The sequence below is a fragment of the Protomyctophum parallelum genome (assembly GCF_964188405.1).
Source record: "Protomyctophum parallelum genome assembly, chromosome: 8".
Lineage (NCBI taxonomy): Eukaryota > Metazoa > Chordata > Actinopteri > Myctophiformes > Myctophidae > Protomyctophum > Protomyctophum parallelum.
In genome coordinates, this window is record NC_139703.1 from 36615255 (window position 1) to 36642776 (window position 27522).

Below are 27522 nucleotides of genomic sequence, written 5' to 3' on the forward strand. Positions count from 1 at the left end.
ACCATTTAAGTGGTATAAAAGTAAATCATTTTTGCATCGTTGTGACAGGCCTAAACATTCTCCCCACAAACAGTTTTGACGCATTTACTAGTTTGGGCGATATTAAACTGTTCCGCTTTACGCACAAGATGGTGTCGGCCGATGGTGAGCCACCTGACCGGAGCACCTCCGCTGCATAGCGCTGCTGTCGGACAGAAACCTCGTCTCCAAATCATTCTCACTTTGGTTTGTTTTTGTAAAAATGAATAATACCTAGTGGTGGAAAAGTACTCGCAATTTTAGCAATATGTTACAATGTTACAAGTGAAAGTCCGGAATTCAAAATGTACTCGAGTGAAAGTACAAAAAAGTATTATCAATATGTACCTAAAAGTAAAAAAAAGTATTGAGAAATGGAATCGGAAATGATACGCCAGTAAAGTACATCAAAATGTTATTTACGTACAGTACTTGAGCAAATGTACTTCAAGATTTCATGACATTCATTTTAATTTTAGGTTTTATGACCTCAATCACACCCAAACAACCTGAACTTTGAACATTAAGTGGATTTTCTGGGGTTTTCTCTGTTTTCTGAAGCCTTTTGAGCTACAATGAAAACAAGGCAACATCCCTCAACAACAGTGACATCTGCTGGCAGATAATTGTCATATGGGATGTGTGGACTCTTTACCTAAAGAGCTCTGGTTTGAGCCAGAAAATCTACTGAAAGTTAAAAGTTCAGGAATGTTTGGGTGCAATTGAGCTCAGAAATCCTAAAAAAAATAATTACAAAAATTAAGTTACTTTACACCACCGAATATCGTACTCCATCAGCGTCGCACCAAGGCATCAAAACTCGAAGCCTTTGGAACTTGTAGATCTGCTGCCTTTTGCAATTTTTAGACTTTTTTTGCAAGTTAAGTTTTATTTGGTTTCCACCCAACAGAGACGATATATATATGCCGCTCTACCTCCTGAGACACCCGTTTAGATTTCACAGACTAGTAGTTCACCATTCTACGGGATTTGTCCACACACACACACACACAAACAACGTGGCTGCATTTGCTCAATGAATACCGTAATAATGTTCAGCTAAGGCTGGGCAATATGGATATTTTAATTAGCTCATTACCAAATACTTATTTATCAATATTGTGACAATCCATATTCATTCCATGTACTTAAAAAAACACTCATAAATAGCAACTCTACAAGCTCACTCGATGTTGTAAGCTTGTAGATCAGCTATTTACAAGTTGACACAAAGTATAAAATAAAGCTTAATTGGTTAAAACCAGGAAAAAAAGACAACGCTTTAGTTATTGCCATATCACAATATTACCAATATCTAGTGTCCAGAGTTCATGATATGGACATATTGCCCAGGCGTCTACGGTCATATCTAGTGTCCAGAGTTCATGATATGGACATATTGCCCAGGCGTCTACGGTCAGACCTCTGCGTGAGCCAGACGAGGTTTGGACGAGGATCAGGTCGACCACCGTTCCCATAAGAATACATATTTGATCCAGTATATCTCTGTATGAGTCACCCATAAACCCATTAATTTTTAAGAACATGACGTGCTCTGTGTATCAAAACTTTAAACGGTGAAAAGGAATGTTCTTTTCTTTTTACACTTCTCAGAAGTGACAGTTTAGCAGCGTTCAGCCACAGTTTAAAGCAGCGTACAGCCACAGTTTAAAGCAGCGTTCAGCCACAGTTTAAAGCAGCGTTCAGCCACACAATTTCTTTGACCTAAATATTTCACAATGTCCGTTTCTTTGCGTCCATTTTGACCGTGTCGGAGAACACACGGTTAATCTGATTGGCTAGTAGGTCCTGTGGGTCCGTCGAGTCAAATGAAGCATTTGGCTTTCAGAAGAAAAGCAAGAATTCGCACATCCTAAAATTCGTCCACATTCCAAATTTCAAGTATTGAGATCTTTGAATATCAATAGCAAAAAAGAACATATCATATAATGCACTTTGAGGAAGGCATTGTGTTGTTATTAAAGAATGACAGCTCATAAGCACAGCCTGGGTGAAGAATATAAAGTTGAGCAGGAGCCACCGACGTAGAGACCCCGATTCAGACGAGTGAGGGGGGGAACTGATCACATCAAGACCTCAGCAGGTCACTTTTCTGTTTTTGTTGTGGAACTATGACTAGGATTTTAAGAGAATGGGACACTGAAATAAGACAGAAATGACTCCTAAATGCTCAATAGTGACACCAAGTGTGTTGTGAAACAACAGCCACGTGAATATAGTTCTTAAACTGCTTAAAAAGGAAAAGATGCCTGTGAGATGATCGATGCCGACTGAACAATACAATGCAAGCGAGTGGAGTGCTCAATAAGTCACGGGTGTAAGATTCATACTCCTATTTTAGAGCCCAATAAAAGTCGCTTCGGCTCTGTAGAGCCTACAATGTGTGTGTGTGTGTGGGGGGGGGGGGGGTACCGTCCTAAAGTCGGCTCTTCGGTGCTACTGGACATTTCTGACGAGCCGAAATCATTTCGGCACTACAGCGCCGAAACAGCGGTAAAATAGGAGTATGAATCAGCCCTAAGAAGGGACCCTTCCGGGTGCATTTTTACAATCTTAAATTAACATCCTATGGTTTTAACAGTGATCCATTATGTCCATAACTTAAAACTAAGGGGTGCATACTTAGTTTAGGCTAGTCATTGGTCAGACTCGGGTTAAGGTTAGGTTTAGGTGTGCTGCCCCGTGGGAGGTTAGGGTTAGGGTGAGGGTTTGAGACAGGTTGTAGTTGTAGGACTAATGACCGGTCTAATCAATGACTAGTCGAAACCAAATACTGTCTAAACTAAGTACTGCACCCAAAACTAATTTTATTACCATATATGTAGACTATTTGAGCTTTTAATTAAGACCCTGCCACTAAAACTGAGGTCGTTTTAAGGATACATGAGTTCCTGAATAAAAAGGTTGGTATATATTTTTTGATAATGGCACAGGCTGTAGTTTGCATAGACAATTTAAACCCAACCATCACCATCTCAATGTTACCTAAATGTTTTTTTAAAATAAATAAAAAGCTAACCGCACCACCTATTATCATACCATATTTCACCCTTTGTACTCCAGGCTTTTTGGTTAGTAGTTTTAACTTGCAACCGAAAGCATGTCAAGAGGCGAACGGCGATAAACAGAAGACATAGATGGATAGACAACTAGTATCGTTACTAAGTAAAGAGAAGCAACTATAAGACTTCGTACATTCAGTTAGGTGTTTCTGTGGAATCTATTGTGGCACAAAGAGGACGTTAAGTTCCTCATCTGGTACTAAACATTGCAAAAAAAGATTTGACCGTCTAAAAAAAATCTAAATCTCTTGTCAGTTTAAAGAGCAGTAAAAAGCTTGTACCATGATGCCACGGGATAGAGCAAAGTTTAACCCATTTAGGCCTGAGCAAAGATTTGAGTTTAAAAACGTTCGCTCTGAAAGAATATAATATTCAAACATTCGCGCCACATTTTCACGATTTTTCAAAAAATAGCATACCTACCGTACAAGCTCATAGCGCTGCACTCGGTGGCATGATATGAGCTTGTAGATCTGGTATTTTCCAATAGCTAAAGTATAACATAATGCTTTATAGTTAAAACAACAAAAGGGGTTCCCGCACCAAAAAGGTTTAAATACGCAACAAATTGCGCAGTAAAATGGAGGCGACGATTTCCCCTCTTTCGCAGTGTCAACTGTATAAACTTTATTTAGAAGTACAAAGAGTGAAACAGGGTATGCTCCCTAGGTAAAAGAAATAACAAACTTAAAACTGAGAGAAGAGGAGGGGGCGGGGTCTGAGTCTGACATAAGCTGATGTTTGTGTGTAAACATTAATATGCCGTGTCGTTTTGCTCTTTTCTCTCTCGACGACTTTTTAAAATCAGAACTGTCCTGCCGGGCCGTGGGTTGGTTCTGGTGGGTTGGAGAAGAGGTCCAGTCCAGTCAGCATTAAGCTCATGATGCCACCGGGTCGGTCCGGTTCCGCTCCTCTAGCTGGAGATCTTCTCGATTTCATCCAGATCGTCGGTGTCCAGTCTTTCGATCTTCTTGTCTGGGGACGGGACGGGACGGGACGGGGGGGGAAGAGGACAAACACGGTGCTCGGTTCATTTGGAACATACACGGGGCCACTGGGCCCCACCGAGAATTCCATACTAGAAGGCTTTCTTACCTTTCTGTGTAGTCGTTACGTCCCCACCAAAGAGGTCCAGGTGTTATTTTGTGCAAAAGCTCCTTATTGGCCATTTCCCCTACCATAAGCCCTAAATTAATTGAATGGGAATTGAATGGGGCTATGGGGTGTTGTGCTAATTCGCTAATTTCCATCGCTCAAAAAATATTATAAAAAATAATATCTCAAACGGCACAGTTTACTACTTATTTCAATGGAAATAAGCAAATTAGCACAACACCCCATAGCCCCATTCAATTCAATGAAATTCATTGAGCGCTTATGGTAGGGGAAATAGCCAATAATGAGTTTTTGCACAAAAAAACACGTGGACCTCTTTGGTGGGGACGTAACAACTACAAAAAAAGGTAAGAAAGCATTCTAGCATGGAATTATCCTTTAATGTGGCCCACAGATTAATTTCGGAATACTGATATGTTATTGATTTCCGCTGTTAGAATTGCAATTGCATGACCCGCTTTTAATTACTGACAGTCAAACATTTGCAGCTTGCGGAGTAGTATTACAAATAATGTTATTGTCTTTTTTTATGTCCTATATATTTGGTTAAAATGACTTTTCAGGATTTAAATTCATATATAGCTGATGTACAAGTTCAAAACATTGAACTTGTAGATCGGCTATTTTTGCTACGACATGCATGCAATGTGGCCCCCTGGAGTGAGTATGGAGATATAATCTTGATAAAATCAATTTTGACACTGACGAAGGCCTGCGCGCCGTCTGTCTGGTATGACTGCTGCTGCGGAGCACTATCTTTATTAATAAAGACTCTTCGACTGGAAGTGCAGATTTAATTCATTTTCTATATGTTCATTTGGAATCTGCACCCAGCACAGAAACTATATAAAACTGTCTGAGTAGAGCGGGCCTTTTCCCTTAAAGTGAACTAGTTTGCTTTATACACAGAAATGGCCCAATAATAATGGTTTATTTGCTGAGAAAAGCATGGAAATGGGCCTGAGCAGTCTCTGTGGGTCACTCGACAACGCGCTACCCACGGCTACTTGAATTCTCACACTTGTATCACAAATTGAATGATTGTAGCACTTATCTGCTCCACTATAGCAGAGACTCATCTGATCTGGAGACGACTTGCACGTTACTTCAACTGAGCAAATAAATTGAGTCCCTACAGTTAAGAGTGGCTGAGGTGAGGTAGTGTGTGTGTGTGTGTGTGTGTGTGAGAGAGAGTCTGGGCTGTATTTTGCGTGTCTTAAGTAACAGGTCTTATTCCCTAACTTGAGTAAACTAAAGACCTGGAGGCGTGATCAATGCCATTTGGCTATTCTGAGTGGCCAAAGAGCATTGACCACGCCTCCAGGTCTTTAGTTTACTCAAGTTAGGGAATAAGACCTGGTAATTAAGACACGCAAAATACAGCCTTCTGTCTCTTACTGAAATGGTCCTAGATCCGGTGTGTGTGTGCGTGCCAATCTTACTGAAGTGGTCCTGGATCCGGTGTGTGTGTGTGTGTGTGTGTTAGGCATGTGAATCTCGTCTCATCTCACGATTCGATACGCATCTCGATGCACTGCCAGCGATACGATACATTAGAGATACATGGAATCCCCTGGCGATACGATGCGATACGATTCTCCCTCTTCCCGATGCGATGCGATGCGATAACCATTTAGTTCAAATCAATGCGATACGATGCGATTCACCCCTCTACCGATACGATGCGATTTGATGGCGATTCATCACAATAGAAAGGATTTATATTAAAGCTCTATTAATTTCCCAAAACATGTAAAAAGCATTACATTTAAATTCAAAGCAATTTATTGTTTTACTGTAGGTTAGTATTATAGCTCTGCATCTCAAACAACCCAACTTATAGAATTATGTAAGTAAACAAAGGGTCTGCTCTCTGCTGGTTATTGTGGTTGTTAGATTACTAATAATCATAGGATATAGTATAATTATTATATCTCAAAGGTCAATTTGAGGTTTTGAGTATAGAGGGTTCAAGAGATTAAAATGTAATAGCCTATCGTTCATCAATTAATGTTACCAACATATAAATAGAAAATAAACAAATAAACAAAACAAAAATTACAGGTCAAACGAGTCTATGTCTAGTTTAATCTGCAACAGTTTTATAATATAATTGCCTATGTATAGTGGGGGTCCCCACTTGATCTCTCACTCTCAGCTAAGTGGTCCTTGGCTTGACCTGAAAAACATTGAAGACCCTGGCCTGCATGTATTATTAACGTTATAAATACATAGCAGATGTACAAGCTCACAACGCGTCTCATCCACGCCCAGCTGTGAGCTTGTGGATCTGCAATTTTAGGCGTGCGACACCGTCTTGCTGCAGAATATAAATAAGGCTTCTATCGCAGAGAACAGCAGGGGAAAGCTGGACAGTGGAAAGTTGTAAACGACGCAAGCAGTACTACTGTAACTACACCCTGCTGTGGCGTTGTTGTTGTTTTACACGTGTGTGCAGACTGCAGAAGCTTTCTTTAATTACAAATTGATGAGGATCGCGACGCAGATTTGCGTCGGATAATCAGCAAGCACAGCTGTGGAGTGTGTGGATCAGATTCATTACGAGCAGTCCAGCACGCAGCGCTACAGTGTAAAGTCAACTGATCGACGGACAGAGCTCTCAACGTGTCTACTCTGACTGCACCGTCGTACGGTAGCTTGAAGCTTCTGTTCACTGACTGTGGGCGCGTTCGGAAATACCACACCGGAGCACACTCTCCTATTAGTTTGCATTGCACAGTGGGCTCAGTGCGCTATTTCCGAACGTGCCCTGTGTGCGCTGCGAGCTATGGCTGCGAGAGAGCTTTTTTTTTTTCTTCCTTTTCTGATGTTACGTTCAATGCGCCTCGGAAACACAGGAGAGGGTGAAATTTACCATGAAAAAACGGTGCAACCACGGATTTTACCGATGCAAGCACTCCGCGAACGATGCATCGAGATTTCACCTGTCAATTTTACCGATACACAGTGAATGGACCGATTCACTCGCATCGCGCACGTCATAATCGATTAATCGATATGTATCGATTATTTTCCACATGCCTAGTGTGTGTGTGTGTGTGTGTGTGTGTGTGTGTGTGCGTGCGTGCGTGCCAGTCTTACTGAAGTGGTCTTGGATCCGGTGTGTGTGTGTGTGTGTGTGCGCGTGCGTGCCAGTCTTACTGAAGTGGTCTTGGATCCGGTGTGTGTGTGTGTGTGTGTGAGTGTGTGTGCATGCGTGCCAGTCTTACTGAAGTGGTCCTGGATCCGGTGTGTGTGTGTGCGTGCGTGCGTGCCAGTCTTACTGAAGTGGTCCTGGATCCGGTGTGTGTGTGTGTGTGTGTGTGTGTGTGTGTGTGTGTGTGTGTGTGTGTGTGTGTGTGTGTGTGTGTGTGCGCGCGCTCGCGTGCGTGCCAGTCTTACTGAAGTGGTCTTGGATCCGGTGTGTGTGCGTGCGTGCGTTCGTGCGTGCCTTACTGAAGTGGTCTTGGATCCGGTGTGTGTGCGTGCGTGCGTTCGTGCGTGTCTTACTGAAGTGGTCCTGGATCCGGTTGAGGATGTTCATGCTGAACTTGCTGTCCACCATGTTGATGGCCAGCCCTCGCTTGCCGAACCGTCCCGTGCGACCAATCCGGTGCAGGTACGTCTCGTTGTCCGGGTTACCGTCCTTGTCCACCGGAAGGTCAAAGTTGATCACCACGGAAACCTGTTCAACGTCAATGCCTGGAAGGATGGGATGGGATGTGTCATGTTAGAGCCATTTCCATCCCCGGGCAGGTCATTATCAGCAAACAATTCTAAAAACGTACCAAGACCTGATCAGAGAGGAATGAGAGTGGAGGAGGAGTTGGTTCAACTAGCCTCGGAAACCCAGACGGTTTTTATTTCCAGGGGGAAAAGAAAAAGTCTGTGTCCGAGTCCACTTCAATACGACATACTTACAGTAGCGCAAACGTCGCTCACCCTCTGCTGATTTATGATCGTCTGTGCCTTTGTTAAATTGACACGCACACACATCTCTCTCTGTCGCTCTAATTAATTAGTCTCATGTCCAGCGTGCTTTCTGGTCTAGAGGGGCAGGTAGCCTGGCCCAGACAGCATACTTTCTGGTCTAGAGGGGCGGTAGCCTGGCCCAGACAGCATGCTTTCTGGTCTAGAGGGGCGGGTAGCCTGGCCCAGCCAGCGTGCTTTCTGGTCTAGAGGGGCGGGTAGCCTGGCCCAGACAGCATACTTTCTGGTCTAGAGGGGCGGGTAGCCTGGCCCAGCCAGCGTGCTTTCTGGTCTAGAGGGGCGGGTAGCCTGGCCCAGACAGCATGCTTTCTGGTCTAGAGGGGCGGGTACCTCGTGCACAGACCTGTCATAGAGGGCGTTATGATGTCGCCGGGGGCGTGCACGTACCTCGTGCACAGACCCGTCACAGAGGGCGTTATGATGTCACCGGGGGCGTGCACGTACCTCGTGCACAGACCCGTCACAGAGGGCGTTATGTCGTCGCCGGGGGCGTGCACGTACCTCGTGCACAGACCCGTCACAGAGGGCGTTATGTCGTCGCCGGGGGCGTGCACGTACCTCGTGCACAGACCCGTCACAGAGGGCGTTATGTCGTCGCCGGGGGCGTGCACGTACCTCGTGCACAGACGTTGGTGGTGACCAGGACCTTCTCCTTTCCGTCCCTGAAGCGCTCGATGACGGCGGCCCTCTGCTCCACCTGCATCTCCCCGCTCAGCAGCGCCACCTGGTGGCCCTCCCTGGACAGCTCCCCTGCCAGCCAGCCTGCCGTCTTTCTGGTCTGGAAACAACACACATTTTCTTTTCTTTTGCCCGTTGTATCATGAGCTACGTCAAAAGTTATTTAACAGATGTAAAAATATAGATCTGATGTGGTTAAGTGATGCAGAGAGACTGAGATGGATTTCCGAACAAAAGATATTTGCACTAGCAGAATATATAGAGAAAGCTTGGGACATACGGACAAAGAAAACTTATATGTGATGTATTTTATTTTAAGATATTGCTTATTTCCGTTTCTGTTTTTATCAAATACTTGGTGTAACTTCTGTGGGGGAAGTGAACGTGATATTGTTTATTTATGTTGTAAATATAAATAAGGGATGGGTCTTAACGACAAGAAAATAAAAATTAACTCTCTCTCTCTCTCACACACACAGAGTTTTTGGCAGCACATTTTTATTTTTGTTTTAGTCGTAGTCTCTTGAATAGTTTATTTAGATTTAGTCACATTTTATAGTCACCTGGAATGTTTTACTGTTAGTCTAGTTTTAGTCGACTAAATATCATAAGATTTTAGTCGACTAAAATGCATTTTGGTGGGCCTTGATGCCGTCGTAATGGCATATGAAGGCAATGTCGCTGCCAATATACGTCACGCCCAGCTGTCAACACATTGTGTTCCTGAGATTCCTCATTGACGTAAGCTCAGCTGGTGGTGACTCGACTCGTACTAACCACGAAACATTAAATATCAATAAAAAAAATAAAAAAAAGGAATTAACATTCAGTTTCTGTTGTGCGACGGGCAGATGCAGCCACCCGCCTACCCGGAAATGTAGTCTCTGGGTTGTTTGACTCATTTCTAACGCTTATTTTGTTACTCTTTGGGTATATTTGTACATTTCCACCTTCAGTCGATGCTTCATATCCATAGGAGTGAAAAGGCCGGGGTGATCGGTTTATTTTTCAAACGCAGTTCTTATATGAAGAGATCTAAAATCCCCCTATGGGGATTATAATGCAAATAAAAAATACATGAACCTGGGGACTGACGCCCTCTACCGACAGTGACGTCAGGACTTCGGTGCTCTATTTAAGTTAAGTTTTGCCATAACCATTTATTTTGCCATAAATCAGGTAGCTTTAAAAGGTACGGCCATGACAGCAATAGTAGGAAGGAAAAAAAAGATATATAATATGAATTATCTTCGGATATTTGGTTTTCGGCCAACCGTTTCCTATATTCGGTATTCGGCCAAGAATGTCCCTTTCGGTGCATCCCTACATCAGTGGTATTAAAAATGGCCTCACACGACAGATCATGGCCTGGGCGATGGTGATGGCTCCGTAGATGTCGTTGCTTTCTACACGCAGCACGTATTCATTTAGTTTTAGTCACATTTTAGTCACCTGGAAATGTGCTAGTGTTAGTCTAGTTTTAGTCGACTAAATCTACAGTTGATTTAGTCGACTAAAATGTATTTTGGCAGGCCTCGATGTCGTCGTAATGACTGTTTTTACACTTGCTGAAAATAGCCGATCTACAAGCTCTTGTGAGCTCGTAGATCTGCTATTTTCAGCATGTGTAAAGTGTAAAATGACTTATGCTGGATCTCTTGTCCACTAGTCCTAACATTAGTCTAGTTTTTATTTGCAGATGAAATTGTCAATACATTTAGTTTCAGTCATGATAGTATTTAGTTTCCATATAGTTTGTCAGTGATAAAAAAAGGTATTAACACAGTTTGCCTGCCAGGAATAGTTTAATCCAGGTTACTGGCGCTGCTATTTACGACATTCCCGCCTTTTGTTTTTGTGTATATTCCTGCACTATTCCTGCATCCAGTGATCTTGGTACATAGAATTTGATCTATTGTAGATTCTGACCTTCAAATGTACATCATTTTTGTTTTGATTGTATTGCTGTATTGTTGTATTGTTCTTTCTGCTTTGGCAATGTAAACGTATGTTTTAACATGCCAATAAAGCCCTTTGAATTGAATTGAATTGTGTTTAATCCGCCGTATTGTAATAAATAAAAATAAACTGTCTTTGCCGCGGAGATAGAGACTAGATGGTTTCGTTTTGATGACGAAACCGGAAATCAACACATGCTGTGGGCTGCTAGGGCTTCTGGGAAATTGAGGCCAATGCAAATGAATGGACTACAACTCCTCATGGAGAAGCGTCTTGTGCTGCGATCGCGTCACCAGCCAAGATGGCGAGTGGTGCGATCGGATCATAACAAACCGAGGGACCTTTTTTTCGCCGGATTTTCACGGATCAAAAGCCCAAATAATTCAGCGTATGCCCTAAAGGTAATACAACAATCTCGGCAGCGTAGGATATTTGATAAAAATGCGGGTTAAGCGTTTAAATCAGTGAAACTGTTAAAAATGGGCCTCACGTGACAGAAGATCATGGCCTGGGCGATGGTGATGGCTCCGTAGATGTTGCACAGGGCGTGGAACTTCTCCTCCTTGCTGTTGCAGAGGACGTAGTACTGCTTGATGGTGTCCAGGGTCTCCTCCTCGCGCTTCAGCTTGATGATGTTGGGGTCGGGCACGATGCGCTGGGCGAAGTTCCACACCGACTCCTCGAACGTGGCCGAGAACAGCAGCATCTGGCAGTTCTTGGGCAGCATTCTAAAGGGTTAAAAGAACCAGGGATCGTTGAACACATTCCTGGCCAGGAATTCATTCTTTCTTTCACCCCTTACTGACGCCTTCCCATTCTGACCCGTTCTGCTTAAAACCCATTCTGACCTTTTCTGCTTAAAACCCATTCTGACCTTTTCTGCTTAAAACCCATTCTGACCTTTTCTGCTTAAAACCCATTCTGACCTGAGATCAGATTCTAAAAATGTCTGTTTGAAAATGACAGTCGTTCTTAGATTTTTCAAAAATAGCAGACCTACGAGCTCGTAGCGCGCCACTCGGTGGCACGCTATGAGCTTGTAGATCTGCTATTTTTCAATAGCTAAAGCATAACATAATGCGAACACCAAAACAGGTTCCCGCCCAAAAATAGGTTAAACCCCATTCTGAGCAGGAACCCCTTTCGGTGTTTGAAGCATTATGTTATACTGTAGCTGTTGAGGCGTAATGGAAGCTTTGATAACAGCCGTACATTCATCTGTATTGTTGAGTCTCATGTCTCACACCTTCCTCTTGACAATACAACCTAGATTCTCTAGTGGGGTTCAGGTCAGGCCAGTTGGCTGGTCAGTTAAGCACAGTAATACCATGGTCAGTACACTAATTACAAGTAAGACGCGCAAACGCGTGAAGCGAACGCAGCTCGTGTGTGTGTGGTTGTGTGTGTGTGTGTGTGTGTGTGTGCGCCCTGTGTGTGTGTGTGTGTGTGCTACAGCTGCGCCCTCTGGTGGCGGGCCGGTGGTGTAACAGCGTGACACACACACACACACACACACACACACACAGACATTCAGCCCTTGCTGTCATAGTAAGTGGCTCACTGCGTTCGCAACTAGTAGTTTTAACACAGTAATACCATGGTCAGTACACCAGTTACTAGTAGTTTTAACACAGTAACACCATGGTCAGTACACCAGTTACTAGTAGTTTTAACACAGTAACACCATGGTCAGTACACCAGTTACTAGTAGTTTTAACACAGTAATACCATGGTCAGTACACCAGTTACTAGTAGTTTTAACACAGTAATACCATGGTCAGTACACCAGTTACTAGTAGTTTTAACACAGTAATACCATGGTCAGTACACTAATTACTAGTAGTTTTAACACAGTAATACCATGGTCAGTACACTAATTACTAGTAGTGTTGGTACTGTGGGCAGGTGCCAAATCGAGCTGGAAAAGAAATTTAGCATCTCCATGAAGCCTGTAAACATACAGTACTCTAAAAAGATGGCTGTGTTGAAACCATGGTTAAAAAGATGGCTGTGTTGAAACCATGGTTAAGTCAGTGGACCAACACCATGCAGATAACACGGTGTAGTTCTGGCTCTGTGGACCGGTGCCAACCGCCAAGTGCTGCTGGAAAAGGACAATCAGCATCAACATAAAGCTTGTCAATGTACGGAGGCTCACAGTGCTGTAAAATATCATAATAGACGGTTGTGTTGAGACAAAACACAGTGATGATTTAGTGATGTTTATCTGCTGGTGTTGAAACCCCCCTTTTTTTTTAGAACGAGCCTCAGATCTAAATAGGGGCTGTGCGTGCGTGCGTGCGTGCGTACCTCTGGATGCGGAGGTCTATAGAAACATAGGTTTTTCAGAAAACTGTTTTCAGTGTCACTGTCCGTTAGGCCTCAAATGGGTTAACACATTTAGACCCAACTTAGATTCTACACTTCTAAATCATGACGGAAGAAGAACCCATGTTTCTGTGGTTCTCAAACTATTTCATGTCAAGGACCCCCAAAATTATATGTATTTGGCCCTCTGAAGATATGTTCTTCCAGGGTCCCCCCAGAAGCAAAGATTTGAGTCAAAAACGTTCGCTCTGAAAGAATATATACACTCAAAGATTTGTGCCACATTTTCCCTGATTAAAAAACAAATAGCAGACCTACAAGCTCGTAGCGCTATGAGCTTGTAGATCTGCTATTTTTCCATGGCTAAAGTATAACATAATGCTTAACCCATTCTGGGCGGGAATCCCTTTTGGTGTTCGCATCACGTCATGCTTTAGCTATTGAAAAATAGCAGATCTACAAGCTCACCACAGAGTGGCGCGCTACGAGCTTGTAGGTCTGCTATTTTTTGAAAAATCGAAGAACGACTGACATAGAAACATAGCTTTTTCAGAAAACTGTCAGGATGTAGAAGACATTTTTAGAATCTGATCTCAGGTCAGAATGGGTTTACACATTCCTGGCCAGGAATTCATTCTTTCTTTCACCCCTTACTGATTTCTTTCACCCCTTACCCCTCACCATTCTGACCCGTTCTGCTTAAAACCCATTCTGACCCGAGATCAGATTCTAAAAATGTCTTCTACATCCTGACAGTTTTCTGAAAAAGCTATGTTTCTATGTCAGTCATTCTTCGATTTAAAAAAAATAGCAGACCTACGAGCTCGTAGCGCGCCACTCGGTGGCGCGCTATGAGCTTGTAGATCTGCTATTTTTCAATAGCTGAAGCATAACATGATGCTAACACCAAAACGGGTTCCCGCCTTGAAGAACGACTGACATAGAAACATAGCTTTTTCAGAAAACTGTCAGGATGCAGAAGACATTTTTAGAATCTGATCTCAGGTCAGGATGGATCTAAACGTGGCGGGGTGCGTGCGTACCTCTGGATGCGGATGCTCTGGTCCTGGTGGCCCTGCGTGGCGATCATGACGTCGGCCTCGTCCAGGACAAACACCTTGATCTTCTTGGGGTCGATGAAGCGGAACTTGTGGCACCAGTCCAGCATGGTGCCGGGGGTACCGATGACGATCTGCTCCTGCAGCGTGGAGCCCCTCTGCACTGAAACACAATACAATACATTATGATCTGCTCCTGCAGCGTGGAGCCCCTCTGCACTGAAACACAATACAATACATTATGATCTGCTCCTGCAGCGTGGAGCCCCTCTGCACTGAAACACAATACAATACATTATGATCTGCTCCTGCAGCGTGGAGCCCCTCTGCACTGAAACACAATACAATACATTATGATCTGCTCCTGCAGCGTGGAGCCCCTCTGCACTGAGACACAATACAATACATTATGATCTGCTCCTGCAGCGTGGAGCCCCTCTGCACTGAAACACAATACAATACATTATGATCTGCTCCTGCAGCGTGGAGCCCCTCTGCACTGAAACACAATACAATACATTATGATCTGCTCCTGCAGCGTGGAGCCCCTCTGCACTGAGACACAATACAATACATTATGATCTGCTCCTGCAGCGTGGAGCCCCTCTGCACTGAAACACACGTACAATACATTATGCACCACATTAATTAATAACACCTCATTATGATATATAAAAATGTCATAGCATGATCCAATTCATTCATCATAGTTTCAAAGACATGCAAAATAAAATCCTCCTCCTGTCCCCACATGTCGAAGTGAACTTGGGCAAGACACTGAACCCTAGGCCCTTTCTGAAACCAGCTCCTCGCCACTCGCCCTACACACTTGCCCTCGATATGCGCGTTCACGCGAGGCTGCGCCATATTAAGTGTCGTCCCAAACCAAGCAGCCTTGAGTGGAAGTGGCTTATAAAGCCCTCAAGAGCGAGTCTATGCCGATCTAGACTCCATTGCCTTGTGCAGCCCTGCTCTCTGTCCGCATGGAAACCGCCACCTACAAATGTAACTACCGCCACAAATAAATGATAAATAAACTCCTCCTAAACAATCTTCATCTGATGCAGAATAGACAACGCTCCAACTGATGTTCACAAGGGCTCTTTATTTACCCCACCGTGAAAAAACTATAAATGAAACCACACAAACAATGATTTATAAACACCATATGACGCTGTATTTCCTTTTTCCATATTAATGAAATCCACATGTCACACAAACATACACGATGTAATGCAATATAACTGTACAAACAAAATAACAGTTAACGCAATGGCATGATGGTAACCATGGCAACGAATGGTGTCTGTTTCCTGTTTCTGCACAAGGAGGGCGAGTGTATTTCCAAACAGTTTTTTATACCCAGCACCCTAATCAAGGGAACTTGATTCAGCTGGAGGGCACTTCCTGACCAGGGAACCTCCGGAGAGACCTTCAAGTTAAGGGACTGGTTTCAGAAAGGGCCCTACGCTGCCTCCAATGAGTCGGTCGGTGTGAGCTCGCCACCGGTGAGTGAATGTGGGAAGTGAGGACGCCGGTGTCGACTGTTCGCCGCTTCAACCATTGTGAAGTGCTTTGAGCACTCGGAAAAGCGCTATAAAAATGCAATTCATTATCATTGTTAAAGGGGAAAAAAAGAAAGAAAAGGATGTGCTGCGTCGGAGACTTACACTTGTTGCCTCGGATGGCGTAGACCAGCTTCACTTCGGGGTAGTTTTTGCCCATCAGCTCGATGACCTTACCGGTCTGCAGCGCCAGCTCGTAGGTGGGCGAGACACACAGGCACTGGAGGAGGAAAATACACAGACCTGAGATCAGATTCTAACAGAGACACACAGGCACTGGTGGAGGAAAATACACAGACCTGAGATCAGATTCTAACAGAGACACACAGGCACTGGTGGAGGAAAATACACAGACCTGAGATCAGATTCTAACAGAGACACACAGGCACTGGTGGAGGAAAATACACACAGAACTTAACCCCTTCTGACCTGAGATCAGATTCTACAAAATGTCTTCTACATCCTGACAGTTTTCTGAAAAAGCTATGTTTCTATGTCAGTCGTTCTTCAATTAAAAAAGAAAATAGCAGACCTACAAGCTCGTAGCGTGCCACTCGGTGGCGTGCTATGAGCTTGTAGATCATTTAGACCTGAATGTGTCACCATTATTTTAAACTTTAGCCATTGAAAAATATCAGATCTACAAGCTCGTAGCGTGGCACCGAGTGCCGCGCTACGAGCATGTAGATCTGATATATTTTTAACAATCGTGAAAATGTAGTGCACATCTTTGAATATATATTCTAGTTTTGTTTTTAACTCAAATCTTTGCTTCTGAATCATAGGTTTTAAACCACTGACATAGAATCATAGGTTTTAAACCACTGACACAGAATCATAGGTTTTAAACCACTGACACAGAATCATAGGTTTTAAACCACTGACAGAATCATAGGTTTTAAACCACTGACATAGAATCCTAGGTTTTAAACCACTGACATAGAATCATAGGTTTTAAACCACTGACACAGAATCATAGGTTTTAAACCACTGACACAGAATCATAGGTTTTAAACCACTGACAGAATCATAGGTTTTAAACCACTGACATAGAATCCTAGGTTTTAAACCACTGACATAGAATCATAGGTTTTAAACCACTGACATAGAATCATAGGTTTTAAACCACTGACATAGAATCATAGGTTTTAAACCACTGACATAGAATCATAGGTTTTAAAACACCGACATAGAATCATAGGTTTTAAACCACTGACATAGAATCATAGGTTTAGAACCCAGACATAGAATCATAGGTTTTAAACCACTGACATAGAATCATAGGTTTTAAACCACTGACATAGAATCATAGGTTTTAAACCACTGACATAGAATCATAGGTTTTAAACCACTGACATAGAATCATAGGTTTAGAAACCAGACATAGAATCATAGGTTTAGAAACCAGACATAGAATCATAGGTTTAGAAACCACTGACATAGAATCATAGGTTTTAAACCACCAACATAGAATCATAGGTTTTAAACCACTGGCATAGAATCATAGGTTTAGAAACCAGACATAGAATCATAGGTTTTAAACCACTGACATAGAATCATAGGTTTTAAACCACTGACATAGAATCATAGGTTTTAAACCACTGACATAGAATCATAGGTTTTAAACCACTGACATAGAATCATAGGTTTTAAACCACTGACATAGAATCATAGGTTTAGAAACCAGACATAGAAATCATAGGTTTTAAACCACTGACATAGAATCATAGGTTTAGAAACCAGACAAAGAATCATAGGTTTTAAACCACTGACATAGAATCATAGGTTTAGAAACCAGACAAAGAATCATAGGTTTTAAACCACTGACAAAGAATCATAGGTTTAAAACCACTGACAAAGAATCATTCTCAGGTCTAAATGGGTGAAGCTACCAGGGGACCAACCTGAGGGAACTTGTTGTTGGGGTCGACATGGTAAACTAAACTAGTAAAGCTACCAGGAGACCAACCTGAGGGAACTTGTTGTTGGGGTAAAGGTGGTAAACTAAACTAGTAAAGCTACCAGGAGACCAACCTGAGGGAACTTGTTGTTGGGGTCGACATGGTAAACGAAACTAGTAAAGCTACCAGGAGACCAACCTGAGGGAACTTGTTGTTGGGGTCCACGTGGCTGAGCATCGCCAGGACGAAGGCGGCCGTTTTCCCCGTCCCCGACTGCGACTGGGCGATCAGATTCTGTGGACTACAGACAGTGTTGATGAGCTTGTAGATCTGCTATTTTCAGAGTGCAAAACCCCCGAGCGCAACCAAACCAGAGACGGGATCATTTTCTCCATTTTATTTGTTGATAAATTCTCAATATATCTAGTCTTAGTTTTTTTCGTCATAGTTTTAGTAAATCGTTTTAGACCAAAACCAAAACGTATTGCAACAATAGCACAATATAATAACAAAAACTAAATCAGTGCTAGTGTGACTTGGATCAGTCCTGATACAGTAGCAGGGCTGGGAGATGATGTGTTATCAAAGTGTCCTACATCATAAGATGCCCGGCCCCGCACGGGCTTACAAGACACTCACAAAATGTACATGCACAATAATACACCAAAAACAAAATACTGTACATAGACAGTTACTTATGGATACATTGTTCTCCAACGTAACTGCCACGCCTGCTCTATGAATTTTTCTAAAACAAAAACTTCATTGCTTGAACAACCAATTTAACATAAAACATGCAGACATCCAAAACAATTCTGGGTTCTTATCCTGATTTTTTTTTCAAATAAAGAGTTTCATAAATCATGGTCACAAAAGACATGCAGTAATCCTGGTCTCTAAACTGCCTCCCCCTGGTCAGCCGGGGCGCCTGATGGAGGGGAAAGGAACTGGTCTCTATACTGCCTCCCCCTGGCCAGCCGGGGCGCCTGATGGAGGGGAAAGGAACTGGTTGGAATAACGTGTTCCTTCCACGCGCCCCATACTCTGCCAGCATCATGGGTAACGTAGTCTCTTGGTGTGTTCCATACTTACGGCTCTGCCAGCATCATGGGTAACGTAGTCTAATGGTGTGTCCCATACTTACGGCTCAGCCAGCATCATGGGTAACGTAGTCTCTTGGTGTGTTCCATACTTACGGCTCAGCCAGCATCATGGGTAACGTAGTCTCTTGGTGTGTCCCATACTTACGGCTCAGCCAGCATCATGGGTAACGTAGTCTCTTGGTGTCCCCCATACTTACGGCTCTGCCAGCATCATGGGTAACGTAGTCTCTTGGTGTCCCCCATACTTACGGCTCTGCCAGCATCATGGGTAACGTAGTCTCTTGGTGTCCCCCATACTTACGGCTCTGCCAGCATCATGGGTAACGCAGTCTCTTGGATCTTGGAGGGTCGGTTGAATCCCAGGCCGTACACGCCCTGGAGCAGCTGGGGTTTACTGCAGCACAGAGGAAATGAGGGGGGGTCAGCAAGGTGAGGGGGGGGGGGGGGGGTACCCGAGTTTGACAATATACCTTTATAAGTTAACGGGTACGGGCGGAACGCAACGCGGGTGGGTGACCTTTTCTAATCAATTTAATTTCAAAAGCCTTCATAGCGGATTTCAAAATGCACCAGAAAAGAATTAGGAGCACACACCAAAATTGAAGGAGCACCAATATGTAATCGATTTTTTACATTCATAAAAACAATAATATAACGTGTGGTTTACAAATAACATAAAATGACTAAAGTATGAAAATGCATGCCAGAATTTAAAATGTAGTGACTTTGTCCCTCATCCATCCATCTCTTCAAAGAGACCGAGGCATCAAACATCTCCAGATGAGAACCCTCTAGTCAACACTGATTCATCAAACATCTCCAGATGAGAACCCTCTAGTCTACACTGATTCATCAAACATCTCCAGATGAGAACCCTCTAGTCTACACTGATTCATCAAACATCTCCAGATGAGAACCCTCTAGTCTACACTGATTCATCAAACATCTCCAGATGAGAACCCTCTAGTCTACACTGATTCATCAAACATCTCCAGATGAGAACCCTCTAGTCTACACTGATTCATCAAACATCTCCAGATGAGAACCCTCTAGTCTACACTGATTCATCAAACATCTCCAGATGAGGCCTAAAAAAAACAACTTTGGTTTCCGATTGGCTGTCATTTTTGGGCTGAGTAGGTAGGGAATTTATTTTATTTTATTTTATTTTATTAATTTATTTTTTCGTGGGAAGGATGGGCAGCAAGGATTTTTTTTAACTTTTTTTTTCCTACGGCAATGATTTGCCTGAAATACCATCTTTTAAATAATGAATGGTTCAAGTACACATAACACTACATGCCTACAGCTAAACATTTGAAAACTTTGAATAGAATGTCCACACACTGGTTGAATACTTAATACGCATGTTTCATGATAAATTATTTTTATGTGATGTATTCCCATGCTTTTTGTTCTTGCTTAATGTAAGTCGCTCTGGATTAAGAGCGTCTGATAAATGCCTAAATTGTAAATTGTACTGTCTTACAGTAACTAGAAGGCTCTGACAGTAATGAAATGCACAGTCACGTCAAACTGCTGCGCCTCCTCCTGCCTGCAACTCAGTTCATTTGAACTGTGGAATCATGGCAGGTCTAAGACTACATTTGCAAGCCCCCTATTTTATTTAGTTGCGCCTGTGTTTTGGGGTGGCATGAATCTTTCATGCTTGTAAACATTGTGAAATCACGCGTACTTCATTTATTGGCCATCCAGTTTTAGGTAACGGTGGCTACATTGTTGGTGTCAGCAACAACCCACCTAACGTAAAACAACCTCTGCTTTCCAGCTCATGTTTTGATATAAAAAGTTAGAACGTGTTGCTGGCATCAACATAGCTAGCTATAGTGCTAGTTATTAAAAGACAAAAACATAGCTGACGTTAGCCCCATATGTGCCCTCTCCCTACGCTCATTCTGTAGCTCGGAGCTACAGAATGAGCGTAGGGAGAGGGCACATACATATATGGGGCTAAGCTAACGTTAGCTAACGTTCTGACGGGGCAGATTGGTAGAAGCATGAGCCGAATGGGTTTCCTCCTCCTCCTCGCATCTCAGGGCTAGATACCGAAAGTCAAACATGCCGAGCACGCACCCAGCCTGGGCGCCTAGAGGCTCCAGGGTGGGGGGGAGAGTATGTCGGCTGAGAGGATAGTCCATTTATCCGCTCGGTCGTGTCTCCCTTCTGCGGACTTAAACCGACACCGGCACGGTTTCACCTCCTTAATTATGTCTTCAAATGTTTTTGTACTCAATCGTATGATCTGTGGCGGTGCTTTGCACGGGCAGTGGACAGACACCGTGCACAGGTCCATGCTGTATGTTGTCACTGTTGTGTTGGGTTGTGTGTCTCCTCGCGATGACGCGTTCCAAAACATTTGCGCACGTGATATTTTAGACGAAAGAAAACTTTATTTGAATTGAATTGAAAATCAAAGAGAATTTTAATAAAGACCTTTGGGTCTTACTCGGTCGCATTCTGAGCTTTTCTTTATTTATTTTTTTTTCACCAAATGCCAATAAAATAATATGAGTCGCGCATATTTAATAGAGTCGGTCGGCAACCGGAAACCAAAGTTTTTTTTTGTTAGGCCTGAGAACCCTCTAGTCTACACTGATTCATCAAACATCTCCAGATGAGAACATTCTAGTCTACACTGATTCATCAAACATCTCCAGATGAGAACCCTCTAGTCTACACTGATTCATCAAACATCTCCAGATGAGAACCCTCTAGTCTACACTGATTCCGGCCAGTCACATCACCCGTTTTCTTTTTCTATGTTTTGTGTTTTTCACCTTCATAGCCTATTTAGATCATATAGAATTTCTAATATAAAATAATTGTAAAACATGGTACACACACACACACACACACACACACACACACACACACGTTATCATCAAGTGCTAGTGCAGCTAGCAGACAGGAGCAGTGCAGTGGAGTTGGATGTCAGAGAGCGCCATTATTTGTAGTGGCACTGGTGCTCCCAAATATATTTTTAGGTCGCAAAGATTAAAATTCAGGCGCATTTGCGACCAAAATGGTCGCAATTTCGAGCCCTGCATCCATCAATAAAATACAAGACATGGGGGGGGGGGGGGTGATCACTCACAGTCGGAGCTCCTCAAAAGACTTGACGGAGTAGAGCGGGGAGTTGGGGTCCCTCTGGAGAACCTCCACCTGGTTGGTGGTGTTCACCAGGTTACTGCGAATCAGCTTGTTCAACAACGACTGGGCCGCTTTGTCATCTGGAAGGAACAGACATGGCAACCCGTCATTTTACACAATATTATATAACCACATTATAACCATATAAAATGAAATGGGGGTTAAATGCTGCAATTTGTAAAAAATATGACTCCTAACGTGGTTGAAGTGGGACTCATACAATGTCCCTGGGACTCATCTAAAAGACCATCCCTGCATCCCGGGACTCATTACATTGAAAACGTATTTACATCACTGACATTAACCCATTTGGACCGGAGGACATGTTAAAAGAATGTCTTCTAAATCATGACAGTTTTCTGAAAGACCTCATGTTTCTATTAGGGCTGGGCGATATGACAAAATCTCATATCACGATATAGAATTTATTTTATCACGATAACGATATACTCACGATATAGAATATTTTTTACGATACCTATTTTTTTTTTATCTAAAAGAATTGATTTTTGTTCAGGTCGAGTACTTTACTGTACTTGGGCTGTACTGTACTGTACTGTACTGTACTGTACTGTACTGTACAAGCTCTCCTCCCTGGCCTCTGTCTGTGTTAGGCTGCACAACAGTGACACTTGTTGGTGACAATAGTTATGCTATTTCCGTGCTCGGATACAGGGACAGGGACACACATAGCTGTCTATAATGGTTGCACCACTCAAAAAACAATTAAATTCACATTATCCAGTCTAATTATATGAATATAATACTGATGCCCTTCCCATGCACAGACAGGCCCAAAGCAAGTACAAAATATTACAAAATAAAATGTATATAATAATAATTAGAGGCTGAACTCAATTGTTCAGCCTCTGTAGACATTTTTAAAGCACAGCTCAAGACCCACTTCTACAACATTGCTTTTAATTGATCTTTTATTTTTTGTTATTCATGTCCTCACTGTATTGCATTACTGCTTGTTTTTTAATGTCGTTGCCTTGCTTTTCTTTTATTCTCCATTGTTCTGTAAAGCACTTTGAGAGCTGCATTTCATGTCATGAAAGGTGCTATACAAATAACGTTTTATTAGTATTATTAATAATTATTATTATTATTATGACAATTAAAAAGAAATAAGAAAGAAATAAGACGTTGCCATTCAGACACAGTACAGGCCTGTGTCTGCATTAAATTGGCTTAAGGAAAAAATAAATATCTCATGTCACAGTTTGTCACTACAGTTGTTTCAGTTCATTTAAGCTCTGTATAGGGAATCAACATGTTCTGTTGTAGTTATAGTTTAGTTTGTTAAAGACGTTGGGCAGCTTAACGATGTTTAATTGACTACAGGCGATAGAGTGAGAGAGAACGCGATCTTGTCGTCAACTCTCCATGCCCAGCTGTGCGTGGGGCTTTTTCTTTTCCTTTTTTTTGATGATCACAACAAAGTCAGCGTCTTGTGTTGTTGTTGTAAGCTGTTGCTGAATTAAGGACTTTTCAAATGGAATAATTTATTTGGAACAATAAAACAAGACAGACACAGCAGGAGGACTGCACAGGTAAGAGGAACGTCTTGGAAGAAGTTTGCAGTGCACCCGACGACGGACAAGCTTATTGTTCAACTGTGTAAAACATGCGTGGCTCACGCAATTTATCAATTTGACCCAACATGAAACCTGCATTTATAACAGTGAATGACCGGTTACTTTAGGGCGCGTTCGGAAATAGCGCACTAGGCGGACTGTGCATTGTGCAATGCAAACTGATAGATGAGTTCGCTCTGGTGTGGTATTTCCGAACGTGCCCCTTACACCGCTCTCATCTCCCTTCATGTAATCAAAACCACTTCCATATCCATACAATGGAAGACGTTGCCCCTCTTTTAGGTGCAAGCACCACCTCGGCTTGTGTTGTGGTCGTGTTGGCCTGCTTAGAGTATATAATAGAGAAGACATCCGAAAGGTGTTCGCTCACTGTTTTCAGTGCGCGCGGTGGGCTGCTGGGCATGCCGTATATAAGCGCTGTGACGTAAAATACTGCCGTAAAGCGAAACGGCGATATAAGCGATATAGCTTTTTTTTCGTGATAGACATTTTCTATCGAAAATACGATATATATCGTCATATCGCCCAGCCCTAGTTTCTATATCAGTGGTCCTCAATATTTCATGTCAAGGACCCCCAGAATTATATGCATTTGGCCACCGACCCCCCATCTGAAAATATGTTATTCCAGGGACCTCCCAGGAGCAAAGATTTGAGTTAAAAACATTCGCTGTGAAAGCATTCTATTCAAAGATTTGCACCACATTTTCCTCGCTTAAAAAAAATAGCAGCTGCTATTTTTCCAACAGCTACACAATGGTTAAACGCTAATGTGACACAGATGCGTTCCCGACCCAAATGGGATAATATAGCAGGAAGGAATGTGTTGGACGGTCAGTCAGGGGTCTCCATTATTCACCTTTGTCATCCTCCTCCGACGGCGTCTTGGTGGTTGTTGTCGTCGTCGTCTCCCCTGCTCCCTCCGTCTTCGCCGGGGGGGCACTGTGACTGCTGACCGGGGGGGCACTGTGACTGCTGACCGGGGGGGCACGGTGACCGCTGGCGTCTGTTGTGGTGGTGGTGGTGGTAGCGGTGGTTTTTGTGGAGGAAGTGCCTGTGACATCATTGGCATGTTATTGTCGTCATGTCAGTGACTTAACCCATTCTGACCTGAGATCAGATTCTAAAAAAAGGCTTCTACATCCTGACAGTTTTCTGAAAAAGCCATGTTTCTATGTCAGTCGTTCTTTGACTTTTCAAAAATAGCAGACCTACAAGCTCGTAGCGCGCCACTCGGTGGCGCGCTATGAGCTTGTAGATCTGCTATTTTTCAATAGCTAAAGCATAGCATAATGCCAACACAAAAAGGGGTTCCCACCCAAAATGGATTAACTATAATGATTAACGATAATGATTGACAACACCACCATCACGGTGTTTTGGTTTCGTGGTGGAGGAAGCAAGCCGGGAACACTTACCATTTTCTTCTGGCTTCTCTTTTATTGTAAGGCCACCGATCTGTGGAGATATAATATGTGATAGCAGAGATTAAAACAGGGTGCATTTTGCATCCCACTTGGTTTTCTGTCCTTTTATACTTTTATCATGTACTTTTCTCAGCCAATCAAATCATCGCTGTGGGGGTGATCAGCCAATGTTTGTGTTCAAACAGAACCACAAAGCTGGGCATAGGAGGGGCTAGCCCCCCTCAGAAACAAAGCTGGGCATAGGAGGGGCTCAAAAACAGCAACAGAGCACAGTCAAACACTTATTCCAAAAGGGAATCTAGCACCAAACATAGGTACGCTCCCCATGGGCCCCAGGCTGAGAAGTAGTCGAATTATTACATAACATTTATATAACAACGCAATGTGACATGACAAATGTGACAATGCTCTGTTTACACAATGCTGTACCCCCTCCCCTCCAACTGTATATACACGTGTATACCCCATTTTCAACTGTTTCTTTTTTTAAATTATAGTTTGACACTTGCTTTGGCAATGTAAACGTATGTTTTCTCATGCCAATAAAGCTCATTTGAATTGAAAATGAGTGCCTGCCCCTCAAAATGTACAGTACTCCTAGCTTGATTTGATTTATTTATTAGATTCCATTAGCTTTCTCTACATGACAGTCAGCAGCTACACTTCCTGGGGTCTTCCGTCCGTCCCTAATGCTTAATTCTGCCTTGCGAGGCAGAATCAGAGTTGAAATTAAAGTTATGATGATGAATTATGAATGATAACCCCTTGACATCTCGATTTTGAAGTCCCATCCTTGCACCACCAGAGGCTAGCTTGGCTGATCACCAAGGCTAATGTTGCAGTGCTAACAGCCAGACAGACAGAGCTCATGTGCTATTATGACATGAACATGCAGCATCTCTGCAACCTGCTAGCTAGCTAGCTAGCTATCTTTAGGCTAGCTCCTAGGTCCATAGCTCTAATGTGTTAGAGCTATGGACCAGAGCTAGCTTTAGGCTAACCGGTGCTTTAACTAGTAAAAGCTCCACATGCCCGTCTAGTCTAATAAGTTCACTAGTATCTTATTTATCCAAGTCACCATGGTTGGTAGCAGATATTTAAGTTAATTAAAACAACGTAATGAAGCAGAGCTGGTAGAGGTAGAATGGGGGTGGATAATATAAGAGACAAACAGCGAGTTAGCCATTAGCCAAGTTAGCACAACAACCAACGAGGCCCAGCCAGGCCGTTCATTGGACCGAGGACTGCGTACCGATTCCGCCGCCGCTTCCTGCTCGTCCACCGCCAGCGCCCAGGAGTCTGTAGCCGCCATGGTGGATGGATGGAAGCCTCGTTGCTTCGGTTAGTTCCAAAAGTAGGAACGAAGAACCAACTGAAATAGCTCTCTCCGCCGGGAGGGAGAGCCCCTAGCCGAGAGTTAACGAGACGTCAGTTAATGTGACACAAAAACTACCTAAAAACTCCACAATGGCGTTGGTTGTGGAGTTGGTCGGTTTTTTGGTCTCAAGCTCGAGCGGATGACGGAGTACGACCGGCTTAGACAGCCGGGTGGAAAACAAACAAGGGACAAAAATGAGAATGGTTCCGGGCCCCGGGTTAACCGGCATCGTTTTATGGAATTGATTGATTGATTGAAATTTAAATATTTATTAACAGTTTGCAGAATTACAGTACAATTCAACCAATCAAATCAACCAATCAATCAGTACAATCAACCACTGCTTTGTTTTGATGAATTGAACAAGGTGGACCCTCTTGTAAACAAGTGTAATGCTTTATTGGTCGTCCACTCACAGTTAACAAAGCAGTGCTTGATTGATTGATTGATTGATTGATTGATTGTACTTCTCCAATCTGTACTGTACAGTATACATTTCAAGCACAACTCAATACAAAACTGTTAACTGTGGACGACACCATAAAGTATTACACTTGTTTACAATAAGGCCCACCATGTTCAATTAAATCATAACAAGCAATTAGAGACGTACAAATATACTCTTCTATATAGCTAAAAACAGGAAATCATCATAGATTCACAAACTTTTTCACGTCAAGGACCCCCAAATTGACACTAATTAGCCCGCGGACCCCCATTTGAAAAGATATGCCAATGACCCCCCATAAGAGAATATTCTTACGGCTCTAGCAGTGATTCTCAACCATTTTCATTTCAAGGACCCCCAGGTTTGACCTGAATTAGGGCTATACGGTCCCCTATTTAATGACATTTCTATCTCTGAGATCCCAATGTATATTGTTCATTGACAGGGTAACTCTGAGAGAGTACAAATGGCACCAAATTGACCCGTTAGGGTCCATTTGTACACTCTCAGAGGAGATACAGTCGACCCATAAGTGCCTATTTGGTTCCAATTCATAGGCCTACTCAATTCATCGAAACATAAATGACACACATATAGCCTACAGTATTTTTTTTATTTATTCAAAAAGACAAATGATGAAAATAATTAAATTTAAAATGTAAAGGAAACAAAACAATAATAATATCTCATACAAAATA

General features: G+C 42.9%; 1 protein-coding gene across 2 annotated transcripts; it reads right to left on the reverse strand.

Annotated features, from left to right (window-relative positions):
- Positions 1-3887: 3887 nt before the first annotated feature.
- Positions 3888-26518, reverse strand: LOC310863505 (ATP-dependent RNA helicase DDX19B). Of its 2 annotated transcripts, XM_083771903.1 has the most exons (12): positions 26251-26518; positions 24990-25029; positions 24431-24625; positions 21915-22050; positions 19101-19193; positions 17895-17997; positions 15901-16015; positions 14216-14393; positions 11335-11572; positions 8823-8985; positions 7728-7919; positions 3888-4076 (listed from the first exon to the last, which is right to left on the reverse strand). In XM_083771903.1, the coding sequence occupies exons 1-12, from the start codon at positions 26308-26310 to the stop codon at positions 4015-4017; spliced, it is 1575 nt and encodes a 524-aa protein (XP_083628029.1). In that variant the 5' UTR covers positions 26311-26518; the 3' UTR covers positions 3888-4014. The 2 variants fall into 2 exon arrangements, with proteins under 2 accessions (XP_083628029.1, XP_083628030.1); XM_083771904.1 differs by lacking the exons at positions 19101-19193; positions 21915-22050; positions 24431-24625; positions 24990-25029; positions 26251-26518 and adding an exon at positions 18789-18807.
- Between the last annotated feature and the right edge of the window lie 1004 nt (positions 26519-27522).

Coding starts and splice junctions, on each gene's coding strand:
- LOC310863505 (XM_083771903.1), bottom strand. CDS start 26,310: ATGGCGGCTACAGACTCCTGGGCGCTGGCGGTGGACGAGCAGGAAGCG. Junction 19,194..21,914: donor TCTTTTGAGGAGCTCCGACT/GTGAGTGATCAC, acceptor TCTGTGCTGCAG/TAAACCCCAGCTGCTCCAGG. Junction 14,394..15,900: donor CGCCATCCGAGGCAACAAGT/GTAAGTCTCCGA, acceptor ATTGTGTTTCAG/TGCAGAGGGGCTCCACGCTG.